The sequence below is a fragment of the Rhinopithecus roxellana genome, chromosome 9 (assembly GCF_007565055.1).
Source record: "Rhinopithecus roxellana isolate Shanxi Qingling chromosome 9, ASM756505v1, whole genome shotgun sequence".
In the NCBI taxonomy this organism is placed as follows: domain Eukaryota; kingdom Metazoa; phylum Chordata; class Mammalia; order Primates; family Cercopithecidae; genus Rhinopithecus; species Rhinopithecus roxellana.
Window position 1 is genome coordinate 116,287,884 of NC_044557.1, and position 25,516 is coordinate 116,313,399.

Genomic DNA, 25,516 nt, shown 5'->3' on the forward strand with positions numbered 1-25,516 from the left:
GTTCTTTTGTCTACTTAGACTTTCAGAAGCAAACACTATTTAAGCAATGAGAGAATGGGGTTGTGAGAATGACACTGGGCTTATTTTTTATTATTATTATGTTAAGTCCTTTATTTATGTAGAAAGCTTAGAATTTGTTTCACTTAGCTTAATGTCTTAGGAAATAAGATAAAGAAAGCCTAAGGGTTACAGATAGCATTTGTTGGATTGCATTTGCATAAATAAAAATTTGATGGAAATAACACATTTTCAATAGGCATTTAAGATAAGTACTCAGACCTGGAAAAATTCCAAAGTTCCCCTTTTTAAGGAATTCTAAACTAGTTTATAAATAATGTGGCCAAATGAATTTTGTATATTGTATTATGTTTATATAAATGATTCAAAAGCATTAAATATTACTCCAATAGTAGGAGAAAATCGATGACTCAGTCTCTCCTGGTGCACAAAGCTTTCAGCCTCCTACAGGCCATTTAATGTGGTGCAGCTGGCCAGCAGCAGCCAGGACTCATTGGGTTGCAGTTTGATGTGCTATCGTAATATAATGTGTTTAGTCATTCCCTCTGCCTGTTTTAGGAGGTCAAATTTTAGATTCCTAGCATACAAAATTAGCCTAGCATTTAGAAAACCTACAAGTCTGAAAGACAACACTGTGCTCAGTGACCAACTCTGCAAACAACAGCTGTGACCACAAATAAAATACCATCTATTTGTGAGTAAATAGAATGGAAAGGGCTTTTGGGCACCCACAGGTCTTTTCCACCATATCTTCAAGCACAGCTAGCAATATTTATCAGTATTATCATCTCCAAAGGAGATATACATCTGTTTATATACGTAAATGCATGTATTTATGCATGCATATGTTACACCATAGCATTAAGGTGTTTCTGTGAGAATTTTTCACTTCTGTACGTATTTAAGCATCTTCAGCACTATACGCAGGAACAGCTCCACCTGGTTCATGGCCGAAGTGGAGTTCCCATAGCCCTGTCCACTAAGTCTTCTCCTTCTCTCAGCAGTGGCCCCACAAGGCACATCCAAAGAACCCCTAGGCTCCTGAAAACCACAGAAGGAAGTGATTCTGCCTACGGAGATTAAGAAAGACTTTTGGGAGGGTGGGGGGAATGGGTAGTTTTTAAACTGGGACTGATTCAAAATAGTTGTGTACCACACAAAAGATAGGCTTCTGAACAACCACTGTTTTTTCCATCATCAGAAGAGAAGATATGTGTGGTAACCTTCAGACATGACCTGCCACCTCCCCTTTGCAGCTGATGAATATTTGAGAGACTACAGGAAATAAGGTGTGGCCGCAGGCTGTGATGGAGTGACCATATGTAGGTCTACCACTGACAAACTGATTGCATTCGACCAAGTGAGGATCCCTAGCTTGAAATTACAGAAATATTTTAAACTTCTACATAAACATGAAAATGTTTAGGCTATATGTGAAAATTATCTGGACATTTGTCATAATATACTCAGTGTATTTTTATCTGTAGACTAAATATCTTGGTGGTTAAATTTTGCTTTGATAATCAAATATTATTGCAGACATATGTCTTCATCTATGAATACTATTTGTTGAATACATGCAGTGTTAGCTACTATTTAAAAGCACTTACTAGGTACTAGATATATATATATATATATATATATATATATATATATATATTTTTTTTTTTTTTTTTTTTTTTTTTTTTTTTTTTGAGACGGAGTCTTGCTCTGTCACCCAGGCTGGAGTGCAGTGGCTGGATCTCCGCTCACTGCAAGCTCCGCCTCCCGGGTTTACGCCATTCTCCTGCCTCAGCCTCCCGAGTAGCTGGGACTACAGGCGCCCACCACCTCGCCCGGCTAGTTTTTTGTATTTTTTAGTAGAGACGGGGTTTCACCGGGTTAGCCAGAATGGTCTCGATCTCCTGACCTTGTGATCCGCCCGTCTCGGCCTCCCAAAGTGCTGGGATTACAGGCTTGAGCCACCGCGCCCGGCCTTAGGTACTAGATATATTTAAGCTCTAATCTCAATGCTGTCACCTCTATTACCTGAAGAGTAGATGCCTCATAGCCAGGTGTGTGATAGAACTGAGATTTGAATCCAAAATGTGACCTATAAGCTAATATTGTAGTTTAAAACTATTGAATCAATTATTTTAAAATTAACTACTTAAGTTTTATATAACTTAAGTCATGTAAAATCACTAGATCTCAAGTCATGTAAGATGAATAAATATTTACCTAATCAAAAATTGGGTCTCTTTTCTTATTTTGAGACAAATCATATAACTGAAAAACTCACATATTTAGAAACCAATATCAATCAATAGTCTATCAATAATGTTAACTTTTCTTAAATATTGAAGGATTTCATCAGAAGTTTAAAATAATGTCCTAGCCAGGCACAGTGACTTGTGCCTATAATCCCAGAACTTTGGGAGGTCAAGGCAGGCAGATTACTTGAGCCCAGGAGTTTGAGACCAGCCTGGGCAACATGGCAAAACCCCCTCTCTACAAAACGTAAACATATATATATATATATATATATATGCTGGTCATGGTGGTGTGCACCTGTAGTCCCAGCTACTCAGGATGCTGAGGCTGAGGTGGGAGGACAGCTTGAGCCCAGAAGGTGGAAGTCGCAGTGACCCTTGATTATGCCACCACACTCCAGCCTGGGTAACAGAGCCAGACGCTGTCTCAAAAAATAAAGTAATAACAAAACTACTGTCCTACTATAGCACTAAAGACCAGGTGTAATCTAATATATGGCATTTTCTTATGATGAAGATTTAAGTACTAAGTAGCTTTGCTAGTGATTAATGAAAATGTATCAACCCAACTTATTCCCTAGGAAATATTATGAAGTAAACTACTTTATTTAAAACCCAAATAGCAACAGAATACAAAAGCAGTAAACCAAAGATCAGAAATACAAATGTTAGAACTAAGAAAGGACCAATAGGACCATAACACTGAAACTATACACATATAAATAAGTTGTAGGTAAGGTATACACAGGGGTATAACAGGTAGATAATTTGTAGAAGTCCTAGGCTAAAGTTATGTCAAAAGAGCAAGAGTTCTGTCCCTTTTTGCAGAGTGCGGAAGGTAGCCTACCTTGTCTCTTATTGAGTGAAATTATCCAAAGTTCAGCTTGAGAAACATTGGGATCATGTTACCTTCATATGAATCATCAAAGTGTAATAATTATTATAATTTGATATAATAATTACTATTATTATCATCATTTGGGGTAGGAATATGGCTTAGTATACATATGCAAACATCAACAAACATTTTACAAAACACTGTTTACCCTTATATTTTGTTTTCTACTCTCATCTGTTCTATTCTACATTTTTAAAAAAATGCTGATTAGGACTATGAAATTGATTTATAATCCACCAATGGATTGCTACCCACAATGTGAAAAAATGCTGTTCTGATGAGCCACGCATAGGTAACTATCACCATGTTTCTGCAGGACCTGCTTTGACTCGGAGCTGAATAGCAGAGAGATGAGTTACAGTACATAGTTAAACTTACTGGTGCTTCATATATAAACATGAGTTTATCTAGACAACAGGATGAGAAGTCCTCAGCACCTTTAACCTACAAACCACCACTAGAGGAAGTGTTTTAAAAATTGGTTTTTAAATTTCCTAACAACAAAGAAATTTCGTGTTGCTAACCTAACTGTTTTAATCTGTTATTCTGTAGTATTTCCTTATTTATATTTCTCCCACATCCCACTAGTGTGAGTGATTTTTACAGCTTCTGGGACCACACGTTCTAACTTGTCCTGGGCTGCTATTTAGAATGCAGGTGTTAATTACCTATTTAACAAATCATAACTATTTACTTCCAGCAGTAAATACTACTTAGTTTCTCCAAATTGTATAGGTTTTCCTGCTGACTAAAGTTCCAAACCTCTATGACTTTCCTGTCCTTTTCAAATGACATTAGATTTACTTTTGAAAGGAATGTATGAAACGGCTCTGTGAGTGTTCTTAGCTCTATCTCTCATTGAAGTCTGGACCTTCTCACTGAATAATATAACCTGGCCATATTCATTTCCTCGGGCTAAGAAAGGTACTCTCTCACAGTTCTGGAAGCTAGAAGTATAAAACCAAGGTATGGACAGGGCTGTGCTTCTTCTGAATGTGCTAGAAAATAATCCTTCCTTGTCTCTTTCTAGATTTTGGTGGTTGCTGACAGTCCTGGCTTGTAGCAATACCACTCCAACCTCTGCCTCTGTTGTTACATGGCTATCTGCCATCTGTGGGACTCTCTATGTCTCTCATGGCCTTCTTGTAAGGACACTGGTCATTGGATTTAGGGCCCATCCTAATTGAATATGACCTCGTCATAACTAATGACATCTGCAAAGACCCTGTTTCCAAATAAGATCACACTCTGAGCTTTGGGATGTACAAGAATTTTGGGAAGATACTATTTGCCTTAGTCCATTCCTGCTGCTATAACAAAATACCTTAGACTGTGTAATTTATAAACAATGGAAATTAATTTCTCAGTTCTGAAGGCTGGAAATTCTATGATGAATACTCCAGCAGATTCAGTATCTGGTAAGGGCTCACTTTTTGCTTCAAAAATGGGGCATCATTGATGTGTCCTCACATGGCGGAAAAGGCAGACATGCTTTCTTCAGCCTCTGTTATGAGGGCACGAAGTCCATTCATGAGTGTAGACCCTCTCTGTCTCAATCACTTACCAAAAAGCCCCACCTCTTAATATTATTTCATTGTGGATTAAGTGGCAACACATGAACTTTGGAGGGACATAAGCATTCAGACCATTACACTATTCAACCCAGTATGCTGATTTCCCAAAGGGATCTGTAAACCAGACCAGATCTGAAACAGGTTTCAATCAATTTAGAAGCTTATTTTGTCAAGGTTAAGGACATACCCATGGCACAGCCTCAGGGGGTCCTGATAATGGGTGCCCAAGGTGGTTGGGCTACAGCTTGGTTTTATATGTTTTAGGGAGACATAAGACTTGAATCAAACAATATATGTAGGATGTACATTGGTTTTGTCTGGAAAGGCAGGACAATTCAGGCAGTGGGTGTTGAGGTGTAGGGGGAGCTTCCAGGTCATAGGTGGATTCAAAGGTTTCCTGATTGCCAATTGGTTGAAACAGTTTGTCTAAAAACCTGGAATCAATAGAAGGGACTGTCTAGGTTAAGATAAAGGTTTGTGGAGAGGAAGGTTTTTGTTATGCAGATGAAGCCTTCAGGTAGAAGGCTTCAGAAAGAATAGATAGTGTTTCTTATCAGACTTAAAAAGGTACCTGACTCTTAGTTAATTCTCTCCTGGATAAGGGGTTTGTGATGGAGACCTGGAAATGGAAAGGAATTCTCTACAGAATGCAGATTTTTCCCCACAAAAGACAGCTTTGTAGGGCCATTTCAAAATATGTAAAAGAAATATATTGTGGGGTAAAATACTTAGATTTATTTTAGGGCCTGCTATCTGTCATGTTGGTACCTTATTGCTACAGAGTCTGCTTTGTCAGTCTTAAGGTCTCCGCTTTAATGTTATATGCTGGTCAGCTGTTCCTGAATTCCAAAGGGTAAAGCACATAAAGAGGCATGTCCGATACCCACTTCCCATCATGGCCTGAAATAGTTTTTCAGGTTAATTTAGGATGCCCTTAGTCAAGTAGTAGGGGGTGGTTCATTCAATTGGTTGGGGGGCTTAGAATCTTATTTTTGGTTTACAGACTATATATTTATCTCTACCAAACTTACTGAAATCAGTCAGCAACATGCACAGAAATGGGCTAACTGACAATTACATAATAAAGGAGGCACTAATGTCAAACAGGACGTAATAAGGATAAAGTTCTTCCACCCCTAACATTATATAGTAGTTAATAATTCTGCCCAAAATCTTTAGTTCATTTATTTTTAAAATGTAGTTAATTATCATTAAAAAGTGGCATTTATACAGAAATGTCTACCTTCCAAAACATCTTCACATGCATTATATAATTTCAGCACTACACCCTACTAATGTAAACATAATTGTCATGATTAGCACCAGTCTATGGATGAAGGAACAGGCTCTGTGTTTTGACTCAGGTCATGCAGTTAATTCAGTAATACAGAACCAGGATGAGGGTCAAGTCATCTGACTCAAAATCCAGCATTCTTTCAACTACCAAATTGAATTGTGTTATGTGAAAGTGTTTAAAGCAATGGCTGTCAAGCACAGGCTGGGAAAGGAGGTCAGGGTGGAATTAGAGACCACTTCAGAATCACCTCCAAGGTTTTTTCTAGCTAACTACATCCACCCATCCCAGAACCTCTAAACAGTGTTGAAAAGCTCCATGGCCCATAAAAATCCACTCCTGACCCCAGAACTGAGATCCACTGGTTAAAACGGTATGGGAGAGCCTCCAATTCTGATTTTTTTAAAGCGGCATGCATTTATGTCTGAGGTCGGTGCCTCTCAAATTAAATGCACATATGAATCATTTGAGAATCTTGCTAAAATGCAGATTCTGATTCAGTGGGCCTGGGGTGGGGCCTGAGATTCTGCATTTCTAATCTGTTCCCAGGTGATGCTAAGATCGAAGAACCACATTTTGAATGGCAAGGTCTTATGTAGCCCTCATAGCAGAACCCTGCAGCAGATAATAGAATGTGTCTATGTGATTGCAGAAAATGTCCACATCAGACAGCTATAAAAGACAGGGCCTCTCTGCCCAATAAACACCTCCTCAGTCTCTAATAAATACAGAAGTGCTTGGGCCCATTCAAATTATGAGTCCTTGGTAGTTGCCGCCCAAACAGGCTAAATAAGACTCAGTGAAAGGCCCTTGTCTGTGATACTTAGCTTCATGACAGGAAGAACACCTGTCATGCTTGCAACAGAAGATTCAGTAAGACACTACTGTTCACAGGGCCCTGGAATGCATAGCAGCCTCCCGTAATAGCAGATGTAAAGTGGATCACACAAGCTCTCTGCAGATACAGCTGGATTTGGCTCCCATCTGACTTTCCCTTGGCAGAGCCACTCCATTTCAGCATGACCCTCCATATCTTCTATTTTCTGGCATTGTGTAATGTGGTCTTAATGACGCTGACCCCAAAAGTACTTTTCAAAAGAGGTTTACTGCAGAGATTCATTAAAAGGAAAAATGATTGCATTATGGCTTTTGTTTTTACTTTCTTTCAAGCTGCTGGGACATGGTCTTTAGATATGGGGATAATGGTGGAAATAAATCCCTGCAATTCTCTGTTAATGGTGATAGATGAGATGATGAAGCCGACTAGGTGTCCAAGGAACAAAGCCAGCTTTTAATGGCACTTTAATTCTGGAAATTTAGAAGACTTCCTTGCAGAAATTGGAAGTTGGAGTGGCAGAGAAATAATTCAACAAATGAGCATGCTTTCAGGGGACAGCTAGTATAAATGGACCCTTAAACTGGTCTTCTCCCTGTGTGCTTTCAGAATGTACACTTAAGATAAAATTTTATAAAAGAAGAAAGATCTGGCAAATAACATAGTATTTCTCTCATCATTTTCTCATGTACCAATGAACTGTTGTTTAAAAGAGGAATGTTTAAATATATGGAGAAAAAGCTCAACGTCACTGATCATTAAAGAAATGCAAATCAAAACCACAATGAGAAACCAAGCTGGTGAAATTGTGGAGCAAAAGGAATGCTTTTACACTGTTGGTGCACATGTAAATTAGTTCAACCATTGTGGAAGGCAGTGTGGTGATTCCTCACAGATCTAAAAGCAGAAATACTATTTGACCCAGTAATCCCATTACGGGACTTATACGAAAAGTAAATATAAATCATTCTATTGTAAAAATACATGCACAAGTGTGTTCATTGCAGCACTATTCACAATAGCATAGACATGGAATCAACCCAAATGCCCATCAATGATGATAGACTGGATAAAGAAAATGTAGTACATATGCACCATGAAATACTATGCAGCCATAAAAAGGAATGAGATCATGTCCTTTGCAGGGACATGGATGGAGCTGGAAGCCGTTATCCTCAGCAAAGTAACTCAAGAACAAAAAACCAAACACCGCATGTTCTCGCTTATGAGTAGGAGTTGAACAATGAAAACACGTGGACACATTGCGGGAAACAACACACATTGGGGCCTGTCAGGGCTGGGGGTTGGAGGAGGGAGAGAATCAGGAAGAATAGCTAAGCGATGCTGGACTTAATACCTAGGTGATGGGTGATCTGTGCAGCAAACCACGTTTACCTATGTAACAAATCTGCACATCCTGCACATGTACCCAACAACTTAAAATAAATGTTGAAGGAAAAAGAGAGAGAAAGAAATGTTTAACTCTAAGAGAAATTTCGTAGCCTAAAGCTCTTATTAGAATACTCTTTAACATGAGGAAATATTTGTTCCAGAACACATAAACTTTATCTATCTTGCTCTCAACTTATAAAATCTAGTTAAAATGTGTTCACACTTATTATTTTCATTTTATCATTTCTTTTTTTTATATCCAACTTTTATTTTAAGTTCAGGGGTACATGTGTAGGACATGCATGTTTGTTACATAGGTAAACATATGCCATGGTGGTTTGCTGCACAGATCATGCCATCACTTAGATATTAAACCCAGCATCCATTAGCTTCTCTTAACATAAGGAAATATTATTTGGAAAGATAAATGATGATTTAAGTCAAGGATCACTTTTTCCACCTCTATAAGATAATAGTGGAGATTTGTTGGAGCTACTCAATCTTCCTGGTAAATTTTATCATAAACATGAGAAGTCCTAGATCCTTCTAGCTCCATAGCAAGCAGGGTTGAGATTCTACTTCATATATATTTGTATAATGTATCCCCTTCTTTCCCTTTGCTGCTGCCATTGCATTAAAAATTTATTGTCTTATCTTCAGCTGCACCCTGCCCACCACATCAGTCGTATCATTGCAGTCATTAATCTTTGTGAAATGCAAATCTGAGCATACCTTTGCCTTGCCTGAATTCCTTGAATGGCTTTTACACCTTTCAGCAACGTCCTCAAGCTTTGGCAAGCATCAGAATCACGTGGAGAACTTGTTAAAACACAAATGGCTGGGACTTTCCCTGGAGTTTCTGATCCAGAAGGCATGGAGGGCTAGAGAATTAGCCTTTCCAGCAAGTTACCACATAAAGCCAGTGCTGCTGGCCTGATGCTGTTGTTCTGGGGACCATACCTTGAGGAAAACTGGTCTATAGAAGGAAGCCCATCAAACTCTTCATCACTACACTGAGTGCCCTTCAGAATTTGTCCATCATCCAGCTCCCCAGAAATGTCTCACCCCCACTCTTTTCTTTTCTTTCTTTCTTTTTTTTTTTCCTTTTGAGATGGAATCTTTCTGTGTCACTCAGGCTGGAGTACAGTGGTGTGATCTTAGCTCACTACAACCTCCACCTCCCAGGTTCAAGCGATTCTCCTGCCTCAGCCTCCTGAGTACTTGGAATTACAGGCACATGCCACGATGCCTGGCTAATTTTTTTATTTTTAGTAGAGACAGGGTTTCACTGTGTTGGTCAGGCTGGTCTTGAACCCCTGACCACAGATGACCCACCAGCCTTGGCCTACCAAAGTGCTGGGATTATAGGTGTGAGCCATCACACCAGTCCCCCACTCTTTTCTGTACCTCCACCTGCATTCAACCACACCACACTACTCACTTCTCTGAAATCAAGGCTCTCGCAATTGGTTGTGCAAGTTGTGCACTGCACAAAAGATGGAGGCATCATTCACATTATAATCTCTTGATGGGTTCTTTCTGGAATCGACCAGTTTACAGCCTATACCCTTATATGCAGCAGTCCTGAAATAATCACAAACCCCTGTGTGTCATGCCTCTTTATGGATGCCCCCAGCCACAGAAAAGTACTTGGAATTTTTTGAGCAAACCATCATCTTTTGGGCTTCAAAGCCTTTGCCCACCGTTTTCCTCAGTCTGTAATGCCCTTTATCCCTTTTCTGTGTAGAAATCTCCATGAATCCTTTAAGGCCTCCCTTGCAAAAAAAGATTTATGATTAGCATTATCCTGAGACCAAAGAAAACACTTTTCCAACAGGAAAAAGAAGAGTGTTATAGAATCTGAATAGAGCCATAAATACTCTGGTGTAAAATTCAAAACACTCCAAGTATTCAAAATCTGTTTTTTCTCCCTCAGGTTTTCATGAATTATCTTTTCAATGAGCTAGAAAACTGATAAGGAGGAAAGTGAGGACTTCTTTTCACTTTCTTTTTTTTTTTTTTTTGAGACAGTCTTCCTCTATCACCCAGGCTGGAGTGCAGTGACGCAATCTCAGCTCACTACAATCTCCATCTGCTGGGTTCAAGTGGTTCTCATGCTTCAGCCTCCCAAGTAGCTGGGACTACAGGCACACGCAACCACACCTAATTTTTTTTTATTTTTTGGTAGAGACAAGGTTTCACTATGTTGGCCAGGCTGGTCTTGAACTCCTCACTTCAAGTAATCTGTGCGCCTTGACCTCCCAAAGTGCTGGGATTACAGGCATGAGCCACCTCCACTTTTTTATTTTGTTCTAGATCTCCACATATCTAAGATGTTGTATGTACGTGTATGTGGTAGTTTAACAAGTTATGCTTGCGAATATATATTTATTAAATGGAATATACAGCATTCTTAAGTTTACATTTTTATGATCTTTTATTACCTTCCTGTGGGGCTTTACTTTTGATTACATGGAACACATACACACACACAGTTTTATAAAAAACATATTTTAAGACACGAGACAGGTCAAGTTCACCTGGAGAAACCTCAGCTTAACTCTTTAGTAAACACTGCAAACTAGATAGTTTAGTCCTAAGGAAAAAAAGATTCAATTGTCTAGGTTTGTCATGCAAACCATTGCTTAGGTGAATGTGTTTGAAAGTGTTAAAAATGAGCACTAAATAGTTCTAGAATTGTATTTAACTGGGAGATAAATAGTTGTTTTTTTCATTCTTTCCCAATGCTGGCTAAAGGCATTTTCCAAACATATCTCCAGCATTTCTTACACTTATCACATGCTACACTTGGCAGGATGCTTTCATGCACATGATCCAGTTTGAGCCTTAATAACCCTCTGAGGCAACTGAGGCAAGTATGAGGCACCTCATTTTGCAGATGAGAGAACTGAAGCTCAGAGAGGGACCTGGCTTGTGCATGCAGCAAGCGGAGGTAGAACCATGTGTTTGAATTGCTGGTCCTGTGCTGCTTTCCACCACAAAACGTCCATTATCTTCAAAGGACTAAAATCAACAAGCTGGTTCAATTGAGGCAGGTCTCCGGCTGCTTTACTTCCTCCCACAAACAGAAATCAATACAGCCAATGTTGGTACCTACTAATGCGAGTGCTGGGAGCCCTCTTCTGAACTCCCTGTGATCCTGCAAATGTCTGTGTCTAAGCGAAGAAATCACATAATCATCCAAGTGATTCAAGGGGGAAAAAAAGGTTGTATCCGGAAAGAATGTCTATTCCCAGTAACTAAATGTTTAGAACATACACAGCACAATGTTTTTCAGTCTTCTCTTTTGAATGTTTTGCTCATTATGTAACAAAATTTTACTTTGGACATTCAACTAAAATGACAGCATCAGTTGTGACTTGTCCTGGGTTTGGTTGACAGACATGTCTGGAATTAGTGAAATGTTTTAGTTTAGACAGAGAATCACCAAATGTTGGAGGTTAAGTGACCTTGCAGATGACCTAATCCAAATTTCCAAAGAGTTTAACCAACATCACGCAGTTAATTGTTTGGAATCTCCACTTCCCTGGCCATATGCACACATATTTCTGTTTGCTAGAGCTGAAATAGTTCACTCCTGCCAGCTCTAGAGGTCAGTTGTTGGAGGTGAAAGGGATTAAAAACCTGAGGCAGGTGGGGCATGGTGATTTATGCCTGTAATCCCACCACTTTGAGAGGCCAAGGTGGGTGGATCAACTTGAGGCCAGGCATTTGAGACCAGCCTGGCCAACATGGTGAAACCCTATCTCTAATAAAAATACAAAAATTAGCTGGGCGTGGTGGCACACACCTGTATTCCCAGCTACTTGGGAGGCTGAGGCACCAGAATCGCTTGTGCCTGGGAGATGGAGGTTGCAGTGAGCCAAGTGCCACTGCACTCCAGCCTGGGCAAGAGAGCCAGACACTGTCTCAAAAACAAACAAACAAAAAAACACCTGAGACAGTGAGATTCTAACCTGTGAATGGTTATGGTAAGCGAAGCAATACCTAAGTGTTCCTGGACCAAACCAAGGGTCAGGCTGCGTATTCTCATGGCCCAGTAATGAAATGCAGAGGAACTGAGAAAGGAGGGAGTTTATTTCTGTAACCAGGGAGAAGGCCTGGAAATTATCCCCAGACCAACTCAAAATTACAAAGTTTTCCAGAGCTTATATACATTCTAAGCTATATATCTACGTGTAAGTGTGCATTCATCTAAAGACAAAAGTGATTGACTTCTTTTAATCTATAACAAAGGCCTGAGTCCTGAAGACCTTCCTCTGAAGCCTCAGTAAATTTTACCTAATCTAAATGGGTCCAGGTGCTGGGGTGGTTACCCTTGTCTCCTGCTAAATCACGGAAGTCTGGAAACTTCCTTCAGACCCCCAAAAAACTTGTTTGTGGAGGCCTGGGGAGTTTCCTTAGACCCCCAATAAGACTTCTTGAATCCTAGACAGGTCCTGTTAAGACTTCCTTTATTATCTTGTCATGCCTCAAGGTCCAGGAAAGGCCTGGGCAAAACTCTTGGTGGGCTTTTGTTACACTCCAGCCTTTAAATAAGGGCATTGGCTCTTTCAGCTTTTAGTGTATAACTTAACCACTCGGTCAGTGCTCAAACAGTTGTTATGGAGACCTGCGTTAGTGAGACCTGGCCTGCCACATAAGTGCTATAAGAGCTTGCTATAAAGTAAATATTCATGTTTTGAAGTGCATCCTCAAGCTGAAAGCAAAATTTCACATTTATTATATTTATTGTGTTAAAAAAAAGAAAACTCTACAATAAGACAATAAACTTGCATTTGGCTCATTGCACCAACACATCACCTTGGTGTTTATTGAATCATTTGTCTAAAGTGATGTCTTTCTGGGAGAGCTCCAAGCTTCACAAGATGTTTAAAATAAGTCCTTCCTCTAAATTGAGAGCAAATGGGTTTTGACAAATTGAATTTCAGCATGAGACAGATAATAATGCACTTCAGTAACTATGATTCTTTTTAACATGAATGTGGAACGGCTAAGGGCTTGAATGATTAGTTTTTCCTTTAGTAACTATTTGTCTTCAAGAATGTGCCCTAAGTCCTGTTGCGTATAAGCCAAATTTCCAAGTGTTAAAGTGGTCATATTTGTTAAGCTGTGGCCAACTAGACAATAGACTACAGCAGGGCTCTACTGTGTTCCGTCATTATTTCCCAAAATTAGCTGCAGAAGTAAAGTGACCTACAGTCTAGCTCTGATTGTGGAATCAAGGACTGAAGGCACCCTCGGACCTTTCCCTTTATCCTTTGCCAAAAAGTGGAAGACAATAGAATGGATTCGTTTGCATTTCTACTTCTCTCCTCTCTTTGAAGTGATAAACATCAGTAAAATGCATTCAAAATTAACAAATGAACAGATTAGATATGGAAAATCTAGAGTATGGATTGTCAGTACAAGAAGAATGGCAGTAAGCCCAATACTTAAAATGCCCAAAGATATATTAACAACAGTGTGACCTCCCAAAAAATATCTTGGTTCATTATGATAAGAGCACAGGAATGGATGGGATCTGACCACTGATTTTTCAGGAATATTTTAGTGGCAGAATATGGTACATGTTACCCTGCCATTGGCCTCTGAGGGCTGGCATTCAAGGTGAGCATTCCCAACTTGCCTTTAAAACCATCTGAATCTATTAGCCAGGGATTTATCTAAATCTTCTCAAGGGAGTTTCTAACTTTAGCCTTCACAGCCTCTTAGAGGAGTTAAAGAGGACCTTTATTTTTCTATTGTGATTCACTGATCCATATTTTTAAAGGAAATTCTGAAGTACTCTCAAGTAGAAAGTATTTAACCTAGTTCTAAGAAAAAAAATGTATAAAATACTAATTAAGTTAAAGGTCCGTAAATCTTTATTTACTCTGCAACACATTCTGAAATGCATTATACCATTGTTTCACTTTATAGCAATTTAAGGAGGAAAGATGGAAGTTGGAAGAAGAGGAAGAAGAAAACAATGAAAGATGTAAAGGGGCCAGGCACAGTGGCTCTCAGCACTTTGGGAGGCTAAGGCAGGTGGATCACAAGACCAGCCCGGGCAGCAGGGCGAAACCCCATCTTTACGAAAAATACAAAATAAAATTAGCCAAGCGTGGTGGTGCATACCTGTAGTCCCAGCTACTCAGGTGACTGAGGTCAAGGCCAGAGGATCGCTTGAGCCTGGGAGGCAGAGGTTGCAGTGAGCCAGTGAGCCAGTGAGCCGAGATTGCACCACTGCACTCCAGCCTGGATGACACAGCAAGACCTTTCCCCCTCTCCCCGCCCCCACCCAAAAAAAAAAAAATGTAAAGAGGAGAAAGGAGGAAGTGAAAGGAGAATAACCCAGAAGTGAAGAAATTTAGAGAGTAAACTAATTTTTTAACAATCTAATGTGTACTGAGCTGTGTGGCGTTAAAGTATCTAATCACTGCCCTTTGAAATGTTTACTAGATGTTCAATCTCTAAATGAAACAGTCACTGTCAGAATATTTTTCCCAGAGCTACATATGATAACTGAAACCAATGACACCTACCAAGGTCACTGGCAAAGGTCAGATGAAACCAAGCCAGACCTAAACTAGGTAAGAGAGGTCTCCTTCTCCACCAAAAATTGAGTATGCTAAATACACAATTTAACTAAGCAAAGAAGCACTTCCTTTGCATTACCCTCAAATCTTCATCCTTCTGCTCACCCCATACATCTAGAACACGGGTTTGGTGAGAAAATCCCCACTTGGGCTGTCTATGTCCTGTATGGCTTTGCAGATATTCCACATACCTGTCCTTGGCCTTTGTCCTTCCAGACTGCAGTTCTGGGTTATTTCATTTATTTAGTGATGTCTGTGTGCCACGTAATTTTTATAACAGCTGCGAAGTAGCTATAATTATTGGCTTTATTCAACAGATCTGTACTTTGAGACAGAGAGGTTAAATAACTTGCCCAAGGTCACCCAATAAGTAGTAAAGCCAGGGTCAGAGCTCAGATTGCCTGACTCTAAAACCCAGTCACTAGTCCTCTCCTTACTTCATTCTAAGCTCTTCCTCTTTTCTTCCATGTCTGACATCATGCCACCTGGAATGTCAGCCCTGCAGTGAAATCATTAGGGATGTTCTTCAAACTCTTCTTTATGAAACTTTCCTGCACTCTTTGAAGTTAGTGTGTACATCCTTTTCCACATGATGCTGGCCAGAAGTCCACACATCTGAGGACAAAGGCCATACTGACTTGGTTCTGATATCAGTGCTTGCCACATGAATAGTATCCATTCTTAGAAGAAGCATTGTTGTACTGAGTGCCATGTTCTCTCTCCAGGTGTCGGTCTGAGTTTATATTTTTAATTGTAGAATGAAATTCCTAGAGATCATCAATTCTGTCTAGCTTTTGTGGCATGTGAGACAATTCCCTTAACAAAGCACAAACCAGGTGGTTAAGAGAAAAAAATTACAGATAACTAAGAGAGGAGAGATAATTACTCCCCGCAAAAACTATTCCAGCCATATGTGGCCCTCATCCAAATGGTGGATGCCTATACACATGTTCCTAGGAACAATGAGCGTGGAGGGGGAATGGAATTTAAATGTGCATTAGGCTTCTAAGTGAAGTATTTGTGTTAGTTAGGGAATTTTAAGTTGTAAAATTACCTTCTTATAATCTTCTTGGAAGAACTGGGAGCATTCCATATTAGGAAAAGAATCAGCAACCCATCTGTCTCCTAGCTGCCTAAGCAACTAAGAGGATTTGCTGACTTGGACTTTTCTCTTTTCCAGATCCTGGCCATCGTGTCTATCCTGTTCATCGTGCTTTCCACCATTGCTTTGTCTCTCAACACACTGCCAGAGCTGCAGGAAACGGACGAATTTGGACAACTCAATGACAACCGCCAATTAGCACACGTGGAGGCTGTGTGTATTGCGTGGTTTACCATGGAGTACCTTTTGCGATTCTTATCCTCACCAAATAAATGGAAGTTCTTCAAAGGCCCACTGAATGTCATTGATTTGCTGGCCATCTTGCCGTACTATGTCACCATTTTTCTCACGGAGTCCAACAAGAGCGTGCTACAGTTCCAAAATGTGAGGCGCGTGGTCCAGATCTTCCGAATCATGCGCATCCTCAGGATCCTGAAACTCGCCAGGCATTCGACAGGCCTGCAGTCTCTGGGTTTCACTCTTAGGCGGAGTTACAACGAACTGGGCTTGTTGATATTGTTTCTGGCCATGGGGATAATGATATTTTCCAGCCTGGTGTTTTTTGCTGAGAAGGATGAAGATGCTACCAAGTTCACCAGTATCCCTGCATCATTTTGGTGGGCCACCATCACCATGACCACTGTCGGCTATGGTGACATTTACCCTAAGACATTACTAGGGAAAATCGTGGGAGGCCTGTGCTGTATTGCTGGGGTTCTGGTTATTGCCCTTCCTATCCCAATTATTGTGAACAATTTTTCTGAGTTTTACAAGGAGCAGAAACGCCAAGAGAAAGCAATTAAAAGGAGGGAGGCTCTTGAGCGGGCCAAAAGGAATGGAAGCATCGTTTCTATGAACTTAAAAGATGCCTTCGCGCGAAGTATGGAACTGATAGATGTGGCTGTGGAGAAGGCCGGCGAGTCCGCCAACACGAAGGACTCCGCCGACGATAATCACCTGTCGCCAAGCAGGTGGAAGTGGGCCAGGAAGGCTCTGTCGGAAACAAGCTCCAACAAGTCTTTCGAGAATAAGTACCAGGAGGTTAGCCAAAAAGACTCCCACGAGCAGCTGAACAACACATCTTCCTCCAGCCCACAGCATCTGAGTGCCCAGAAACTGGAGATGCTGTACAATGAAATCACCAAGACACAGCCTCATTCTCACCCAAACACAGACTGCCAAGAAAAGCCTGAGAGGCCATCTGCATATGAAGAAGAGATTGAAATGGAAGAAGTGGTGTGTCCACAGGAGCAGCTGGCCGTGGCACAGACCGAGGTCATTGTGGACATGAAGAGCACCTCCAGCATCGACAGCTTCACCAGCTGTGCCACCGACTTCACAGAGACAGAGAGATCCCCCCTGCCGCCGCCCTCCGCCTCTCACTTGCAGATGAAGTTCCCAACAGACCTCCCAGGGACAGAAGAGCACCAAAGAGCTAGGGGCCCCCCGTTTCTAACTCTATCCAGAGAGAAAGGGCCTGCTGCCAGGGATGGCATGCTGGAGTATGCCCCAGTCAACATAACTGTGAACCTCGATGCCAGTGGCTCCCAGTGTGGGCTACATAGTCCTTTGCAGTCTGACAATGCCACCGACAGTCCTAAGAGCTCTCTAAAAGGCAGCAAGCCACTAAAGTCCAGATCCCTCAAAGTGAACTTTAAGGAAAATAGAGGCAGTGCACCACAGACCCCGCCCAGCACAGCCAGGCCACTGCCAGTCACAACAGCTGACTTTTCGTTCACCACCCCGCAGCACATCAGTACCATCCTCTTAGAAGAAACCCCCTCCCAGGGAGACAGACCCTTGCTGGGTGCTGAGGTTTCAGCACCTTGTCAGGGACCTTCCAAAGGGCTGTCCCCCAGGTTTCCCAAGCAGAAACTGTTCCCTTTCTCTTCAAGAGAGAGGAGGAGCTTCACTGAAATAGATACTGGTGAAGACGAAGACTTCTTAGAGCTCCCAGAGGCAAGGGAGGAGAAGCAGGTGGACTCCAGCCCAAATTGCTTTGCAGATAAGCCTAGTGATGGGAGAGACCCTTTAAGAGAAGAGGGCAGTGTGGGCTCTTCCTCCCCGCAGGACACAGGTCACAACTGTAGGCAAGACATTTACCATGCTGTGAGTGAAGTCAAAAAGGACAGTCAAGAAGGGTGCAAGATGGAAAACCACTTGTTTGCCCCAGAAATTCATTCCAACCCAGGAGACACAGGTTATTGTCCCACACGTGAAACCAGCATGTGACTAGTTACAAAAGCAATAAATTAAAAAAAAAAAAAAAAACTTGTTTCTTAAAAATGAGGTTAATAATGCCTGTGAACTAAAAAAAATGGGAAGCCTTCCCCAAAAAAAGTACATAAAATGTTATTTTTGCATGGCATGAACAGTTTAGCTTAAATACTGTTTAAATAAAGAGTCAAGACTGAATTTTGTAACAAACCAACAAAAATGACTGAAGAACAGTGAACAAATAAAAAGAGCTCTATTAGGAACCAGTATTCTGCAATGTCTGACATTTTTGATCCTTTCATTTCAAATTGTAGGCCGATTTTCAAGTCTTAACATTTATGTTACAATGAAGCTTAGAATTTTCATATGAAAGGATGAAATGTCATTGCATGCATTCATAATTATGAGGAATAAGGTACTGTGAGCTTACAAAATGCATAACTTTGTAAATAATGGGGCCTGGATGCAAAAGTGTCATGAACACACGGAAACAAGTTTCTGAGACACAGGTATTTCCTTCACAGCTACTGCCTGGAGGAGCTGTACGACTTCCTGTTGCAAAATTGCAACCTCTCCTTAAACCATCTCGCATATCTTGCTTTGAGTTATAAAGCTCTTATAAGTACATTTGTTTAAAGGAATACAGTATTTTTTATTTATTTGTGATATAATTCATAGGCTGCATTTTACTTTTTTGCTTCTGCTTAGTTGTGGCATTTGTGGTTCATTTATAAATCATAGACATGGGCAAGATTTAATGACCAGATATCAAAATATTTGAAATTTTGCCAATAAGTTATATATCATGCCACAGCCAATTACAGGAATGCATTTTTTAAAAACCTGAAATTATTTAAAAGGTTATATCATGCAATTAAATTTTTTAATGGCAGTCTATATCTGGAAATTAGTTCTTTTAAGAAATGCATTTTGGCCACCTAAAGATGACTGTATTTTCCACTTGTATCCAATATAACATAACCTTTTCTAACTAAAGTTCTAAAAATAGAATACAGATATGCCAAAATGGAAATTCCAAAAAGTGACTTGACAAACTAAAAGCAGAGTCATTTAAGTGAGATTGCCACCGCCACTCATAGAGTTGGCTGGGAAAGGAGTTGCTACGAAAAGAGCCCAGGCGTGGTAACGGGTCACCCTATATTTCTCAACATGGGATGTGAGGTGGGGGGACACTGCAATGTGTGGGAGGAAGTTGTTCCTTTTGCTGGATATGAATTACAGAACCCAGAGCACAGATGGCAGTCACACCGTCCTACAATTACAGCAACTAGAAACACCCCCTTGCATTTCCAACCTTTTCAGGGGGTAATTGGGACTCTCTTTGTTCAAAATGACTTTCAGAGTTTTTTACTGGGAACGGTGAAATCCAGAGCAGTGAAGGCACTGACCAGAGATTGCCCTGTTGGTGAAGTCTGTGCTAGAACCCAGCTCATCTTAATTCACGTTGCTTCACAGGAATCAAGGCTCTGGTCCAAATTTGCAATCACCAGATGTGTGATTCTAGGCAAACCTGTACAACCTCTCTTGGTCTCAGTTTTGCCCCAGTAAAAATCAAGACAAAATTATTTCCAAGGTCCCATAAGACTTTAATATGATTCCTTGGTCTCCCAGGAAGGTCTAGATTTTGCCTCAGCCTAATGCACTTTGTACACATCTGTGTGTGTGTGTGTGCGTGTGTGTAAAATTCAGGGAGATAGGAAGATGCTGGGCCAAATTTTAAGCACAATTTATTGTTTAAAGAAAAAATTCTAAATTTTATTTTATTTTTAAAAGGAAAAAATAGCCCAAATATTTAGACTCTTATTTAAGACTTTAAAGAAAAACCTTTCTTCATTAACAGAATCTGGTCATTATATCTCAGATAAGAAAACAAGTTTTGATCTTAGTTGAAATACAAGCAGACCTACTGCTAAAAGTAACTTTAAACATTTCTTTTTTCACTGTGCTTAGAATTTCTTAGTGATTTTCATGTTTGTTTCAAAACATAACCTTTAAGAGTTTATGGTCATTAATCATTGATATTTACATTACTCATACTTATTTCAGTGTCTAACGCTAAATATTGATCAGTTTTGTAAATAGAGTGTTTGAATTTTCTATCTATAGTTTTTCAAGGTCAAACAGGTATATCTGCTGTTGGATGAATAGCAAATAATTTATGAAAATCATTTTATTTACATAGCCTCATAAAGCAATTATTTTCAAACGTCTCTTATTGATGAATCTCAACTCTTTTTATTCATCTTTCTGTATAAGTGGACTTGTCTTAATGCGCTAAGAGTTGACTGATGCCCACCTTTCCTATGTCTGTTAGGCCTTCTGCTGAGAACACTGCTCCAGAATGTTTAATATTAGAAAGCTTGCCTAGTCAAAGAATCCTAGACATTCCTCCCTAGAAGCATCCTCCCCAAAATCTTTTTTCTCTTCATTCTAAGGTACTTTTTTAAGTTTTAGAGAATTTTCTAGTACAACCCATGGAAAGCTCATCCTTCCATTTTTCTTAGTTCCTCTGAGCCAAAAGTCTTCAGCTAGGGAAAAAAGAAAATGCTCCTCTAAAAAACATCTTTGACTTCGGTGTTTCACAAGGAGTCAGTGTGGGGACTGAAGGCTCCCAGGATGCACTTGTGTAGCACTTCCTAAGCCTTTTCCATGAACTGCACATAACGCAGAGAATAAACATGTGTGCCTGGAATGGTCTGGGAATGTCCCAAGCACAGAGTTCTTTTGAAGTCTTATGTTTTACACTAAAAATTCATGTAAATGCTGCATTTTACTTCATAATTTTATATATTCCATATGTTTAAATATTTTAAAAATAATGTTTTATATTATTTACCAACTAGTAAAATGGATACATGTATAACTTTAAATATGTCTTTTGTACCCTCTGGAAAAATAGATCCCCAGTTTGAGATGCACTGCATGAATGACAGGAACAGAGACTGGTTCCCTGAGGGCCCCTGGAGGTTTCTGCTGCTGAGAGTGCTCACCCCTTGTTACAAGTGAGAATTATCTGAATGACTACAAAATAACTCAGTTCCACATATGGCTAATTTGATCTAATTTGATTCTTCTGACTCTCTCAACAACCAGCACAAATTGCCACAATATTGTTTGAGGTCAAAGATTGAGTCCAATCCTACCAGGATAGAAATGGGTGCATCAACGTGTGTCCTGAGTCAGACCACACACACAAGGATGATATGCTAAGTGGGTCCCTGGAATTGACTTGATTCATCTCTAAACATTTTTATTAGAAATTTCTCTACTGTGACACAATCAGCTGCTTTGAAGCAAGCATTTGATCAAGTATTATCCTGATATAACTAGATTTGGTAACAAGGAGAATATGTGCCAAGTGTCTTCCCATTAATTTCTTCTCAAAACAGTCTTACTCTCCTATAGACACTGGCCTAGGAGAGTCAACAATTCAACTATGTTCTCTTGAAATTTGAATAGCAAAAAAAAAAAAAAAAAAAAAAAAGCCATATGTATATAGAGTACTTATAGTTTCTTATCCCATAACAGCCTTTTGAATAATCAGTAAAGGACCAGCAGGGTTATACATTTTGCTCAATTTCACACCCATCCCTGGTGAATAGAACTTGGCCTCATCCACGTCATCTGGCTTCAAGTCTGGCATTCCAATATACTATAGGAAAGTATGTTTAGTTAGGCTTGAATTTTTTTTCTAATAATATCAAAAATATGTAAATAAAACTGGAGGTGTATTTATAGTCACACAGTTTGTTTAAAGCAACAGTAGATGATGCCAAATGGTAAAAACATGAGAGAACTGGCATTGACCATCTTTTGCATATATGTTTCCCAATTTGGAATTTTGACCGTAAGATATACATTCCTTGGTTAAATAATTCATTGTTCATGATATCACATGACATACTCATTAAGCAGAGGGTGGCAGAAGACACTTAATCTGAAACAAAAGCAAATAGAACTTTAGAAATACTTCTAAGTTCAAAAATATTGTCTAATTAAATTTGATAATCATTTCACTGTTCATTCATTCAAATACTAGTTGAGCATCCCTGTATGGTGTTAGGGTACAACCCCTGGCTTCATGGAGCTTACTGCCTGGCCCACTTAAAACCAAGCTGAGGATTTGGGTTACTGAAAAATGTCTTTTCTGAGGATGGAAAAACCATTCAATTATCAAACCAGGGAAGCACGCAACAGAAACAAATGAAATGATTTTCCAAAGAACTGTTTTCCTAAAAAGTAGATGGATGGCATAGTCTAATCAGTAATTATTTTAGAATCGCAGTTTAGATTTCACACTTGAAATAAGAAATTGTTCCTCTGACTGAGGTTATGTGTTGTCTTTCCTTATTATCTGATACAATGAAAAATAAATTTTTATTAGATATATTGCTTGTCAAAATAGCTAATTATAGTCTGTAACAAATCACTAGAGCAAAATTTAATACTAGTGGAAAAGTCTGTTTAAAAGTTTATGTTTTAATAGTGTGTTTGATGGTTATATTATTAAAAGCAAAGCATTTTAATGCTTTTTCTTCCTATTAACTATCGGCAACATTTTAGGGATCTATCATTAATCATTGCTTAGTCCTCTAAATTTCTAAATGAAAGATTTTTAAAATTCAATATTTAAAAACTACTTAGTTTGACTCAAGGTATTTATTCTCTAGATCCATATGGATTTTGCCACTGCACTGCCCTCCCCCAAAACAGAACAAAAAAAAAGAAAAAAAAAAAGAAGAAGAAAAAAAGAAAGAAAGTAAAAGAAAGCCCATCCCTACTTAGAAAGAGGAAAGGTCCCAACTCCAAAATCTTGGTGAACACCTCATATTATTCAGTTTAGTATTTATTGTGACGTAGTGACATAAATGCTATCCTTTAGTGGTTTCAATGACCATTTCTTCTACTTGCCTTTTTAAAACAGCCTAACTTAATTGTATAAATCCTTATTTACCATAATCTCTTCCTTATTAAGTCTAAAAGGATTTTAACCTGTAAATACACATATAAATAAAGGGAAGTGGGGGATTGTCTTTAATAATAAGGTCACCCAAGGCCAGCCAAAGATACAAGTACAGAAAAAAAGAAGAAAGACTAAGAAAAATGTAAGTAAATTTAAATATGTTTTTAAGCAGAGAAATTTATGTTAGGTATAGGCATGCACTTGCATAAAATTTAGACTAAATACTTATTATTTATAGGAAATTTAGAATTCAGGCCATAATTCCAATTCTACTTTCTCTCCTGAAGAAATTATTTCTTATCATCTGACAGATATTTCCAGATTGCTGTTGATGAAATGTTTTATTCAACAATTATGTATTGAGGGTCTCCTATGTGCCCAAAATTAACTTAGGTACAGTTCATTCCCTCAAGTTTACAGTCTAGCAGAGGTTTCATATTTAAGAGTTTATATTCCCAAGTAAAATCCAATTCCAGTGGATTGTGGTGAGCTAATAATAGTATGACAGTAGATTTGAGTTTGTTGTTGGAGAATGTCTATAACTCCCTTTTATTTTCCTTCAGACTCAAGTTATTTTTTTCCATTCTCTAATCTAGAATCTGAATTTCCACCACATAGGGTTTCTAAACACCCATGCTTAAAATTGCAGTAGCTGTCTGAAATCTAGTGACAATGTATTTGAATGAAGACATTTCCCACTTCAGCAGAATAGGATTCTAGCCAAAAATGACTTTGAAAATGATCATTTTTATACTCCCATAACTGTTCTGTTTGATTTTTTTAAATCCTAGGCTGTATGCTGAGCTAGATGCCACCCCAAGCTGCTGATTTTATGAAAGCTGAACGCCCATCTGAGCAATGTTTATCTTCCCTCCACGGTGGGCAATGCTGGCCAACAATATGGCTACATAGTTTTTTCTTTAACTATTTTTGCTCCATTTCAACCTAAAACGGACTTAGGATGGTATACCAAACACTTAAAATAGACTTTCAAAATCAAAACGCAGGGAAACTGACACGGAATAGTGAGGACAGAGCAGTGGAAAGATAGGAAAGATACAGGTTCAGAGAGGATGTCAGAGGCGCTCCGCCGTCCGGCTTGTTATTCCCTGTGTCGAGTGCCCTCTACTGGTCAGTCTGAGATAAGGTGGAATTGTACAGGCCAAGAAAGGATGCCTTAACCAGGACTTGAAAACCACCTTCAGTCACCTGCATGTAGCCAAAACCTCAGTTCCAACCTAGGCATTGATTTTTCAGTGATTACATCTCAGGGTTTTTTTTCTTCTTCCAAAATGTTTGATAAAACTCTTGCTACCCTTTGCACAGCACTTTCAGAGTATTCCTACCTCCAAAATCAAAACAAAATCACAAGTGTAGCTGAATGTTTAGCAGTGACCTAGTCTACACTTGGGATACACAGTAAATGCTCCTTTGACCTTTCTGCCATTAGTGGGAAGCAAGATAAGAACTCAAAATGGTGGGTTTAAAAAAAAATTCATGGGTCTGTAATGATAAGGCTATTTGGGTTGACTCACTCCAAAACCCAGTTTCCATTCTACTTGAAGATTACAAGTAGAGCCTGAAATACCCCTGAATAGACTCTTGAAAAAAAAGGTGGTTTTAAACTCCCCATAGACATCTGTGTGTGCTGACCAGAAATTCTACTACAGCCAGATTTCTGGCCCATCTTTAAAGCAAGATGTTTCTAACATTCTTTTTTTTTTTCTTTTTTTTTTTTGAGACGGAGTCTTGCTCACTACAGGCGCCCGCCAGGTCGCCCGGCTAGTTTTTTGTATTTTTAGTAGAGACGGGGTTTCACCATGTTAGCCAGGATGGTCTTGATCTCCTGACCTCGTGATCCGCCCGTCTCGGCCTCCCAAAGTGCTGGGATTACAGGCTTGAGCCACCGCGCCCGGCCATGTTTCTAACATTCTTATTTGTGTATGGGTTAGGCTATGTTTTCAACCTGTGAATTATACTCACATCATAATGTTTAATGACAGGAAGATTTTTGTAAGGAACACACATACGCAGAAAGAAACATGTATTGCTATTACCCAAATTACTTATCCAACAAAATGTTATCACTAGAATTAATTAATAAAAATGTACATATTCTATGAAAATCTCACTAAAGAATTGGCAAAATTTTTCCTATTAATATTTAGCTCAAAACCAAAGAGAAGAGAAAAAGAAAAACCTGCAATTTACAAAACACTTACAAAAACTAGTGTGTGACACTATCTTGTCACACAATAGCCAAGTTTCAAACTTATGCAATTTTAAAGAGGTATGATATTAAACCATAAAAAATTCAGTGAATGCATAAAGAAGGTTTATTAAGCAAA

At 39.3% G+C, this 25,516-nt stretch overlaps 1 protein-coding gene across 1 annotated transcript in view; it reads left to right on the forward strand.

Annotated features, from left to right (window-relative positions):
- Positions 1 to 18,449, forward strand: part of KCNB2 (potassium voltage-gated channel subfamily B member 2) — a 416,387-nt gene extending 397,938 nt beyond the window's left edge. Inside the window, exon 3 of the mRNA XM_010363513.2 lies at positions 16,046 to 18,449. Coding sequence (XP_010361815.1) covers positions 16,046 to 18,199 — 2,154 coding nt within the window. The 3' untranslated portion in view covers positions 18,200 to 18,449. The remainder of the gene's footprint in view (positions 1 to 16,045) is intronic.
- Positions 18,450 to 25,516: the final 7,067 nt, after the last annotated feature.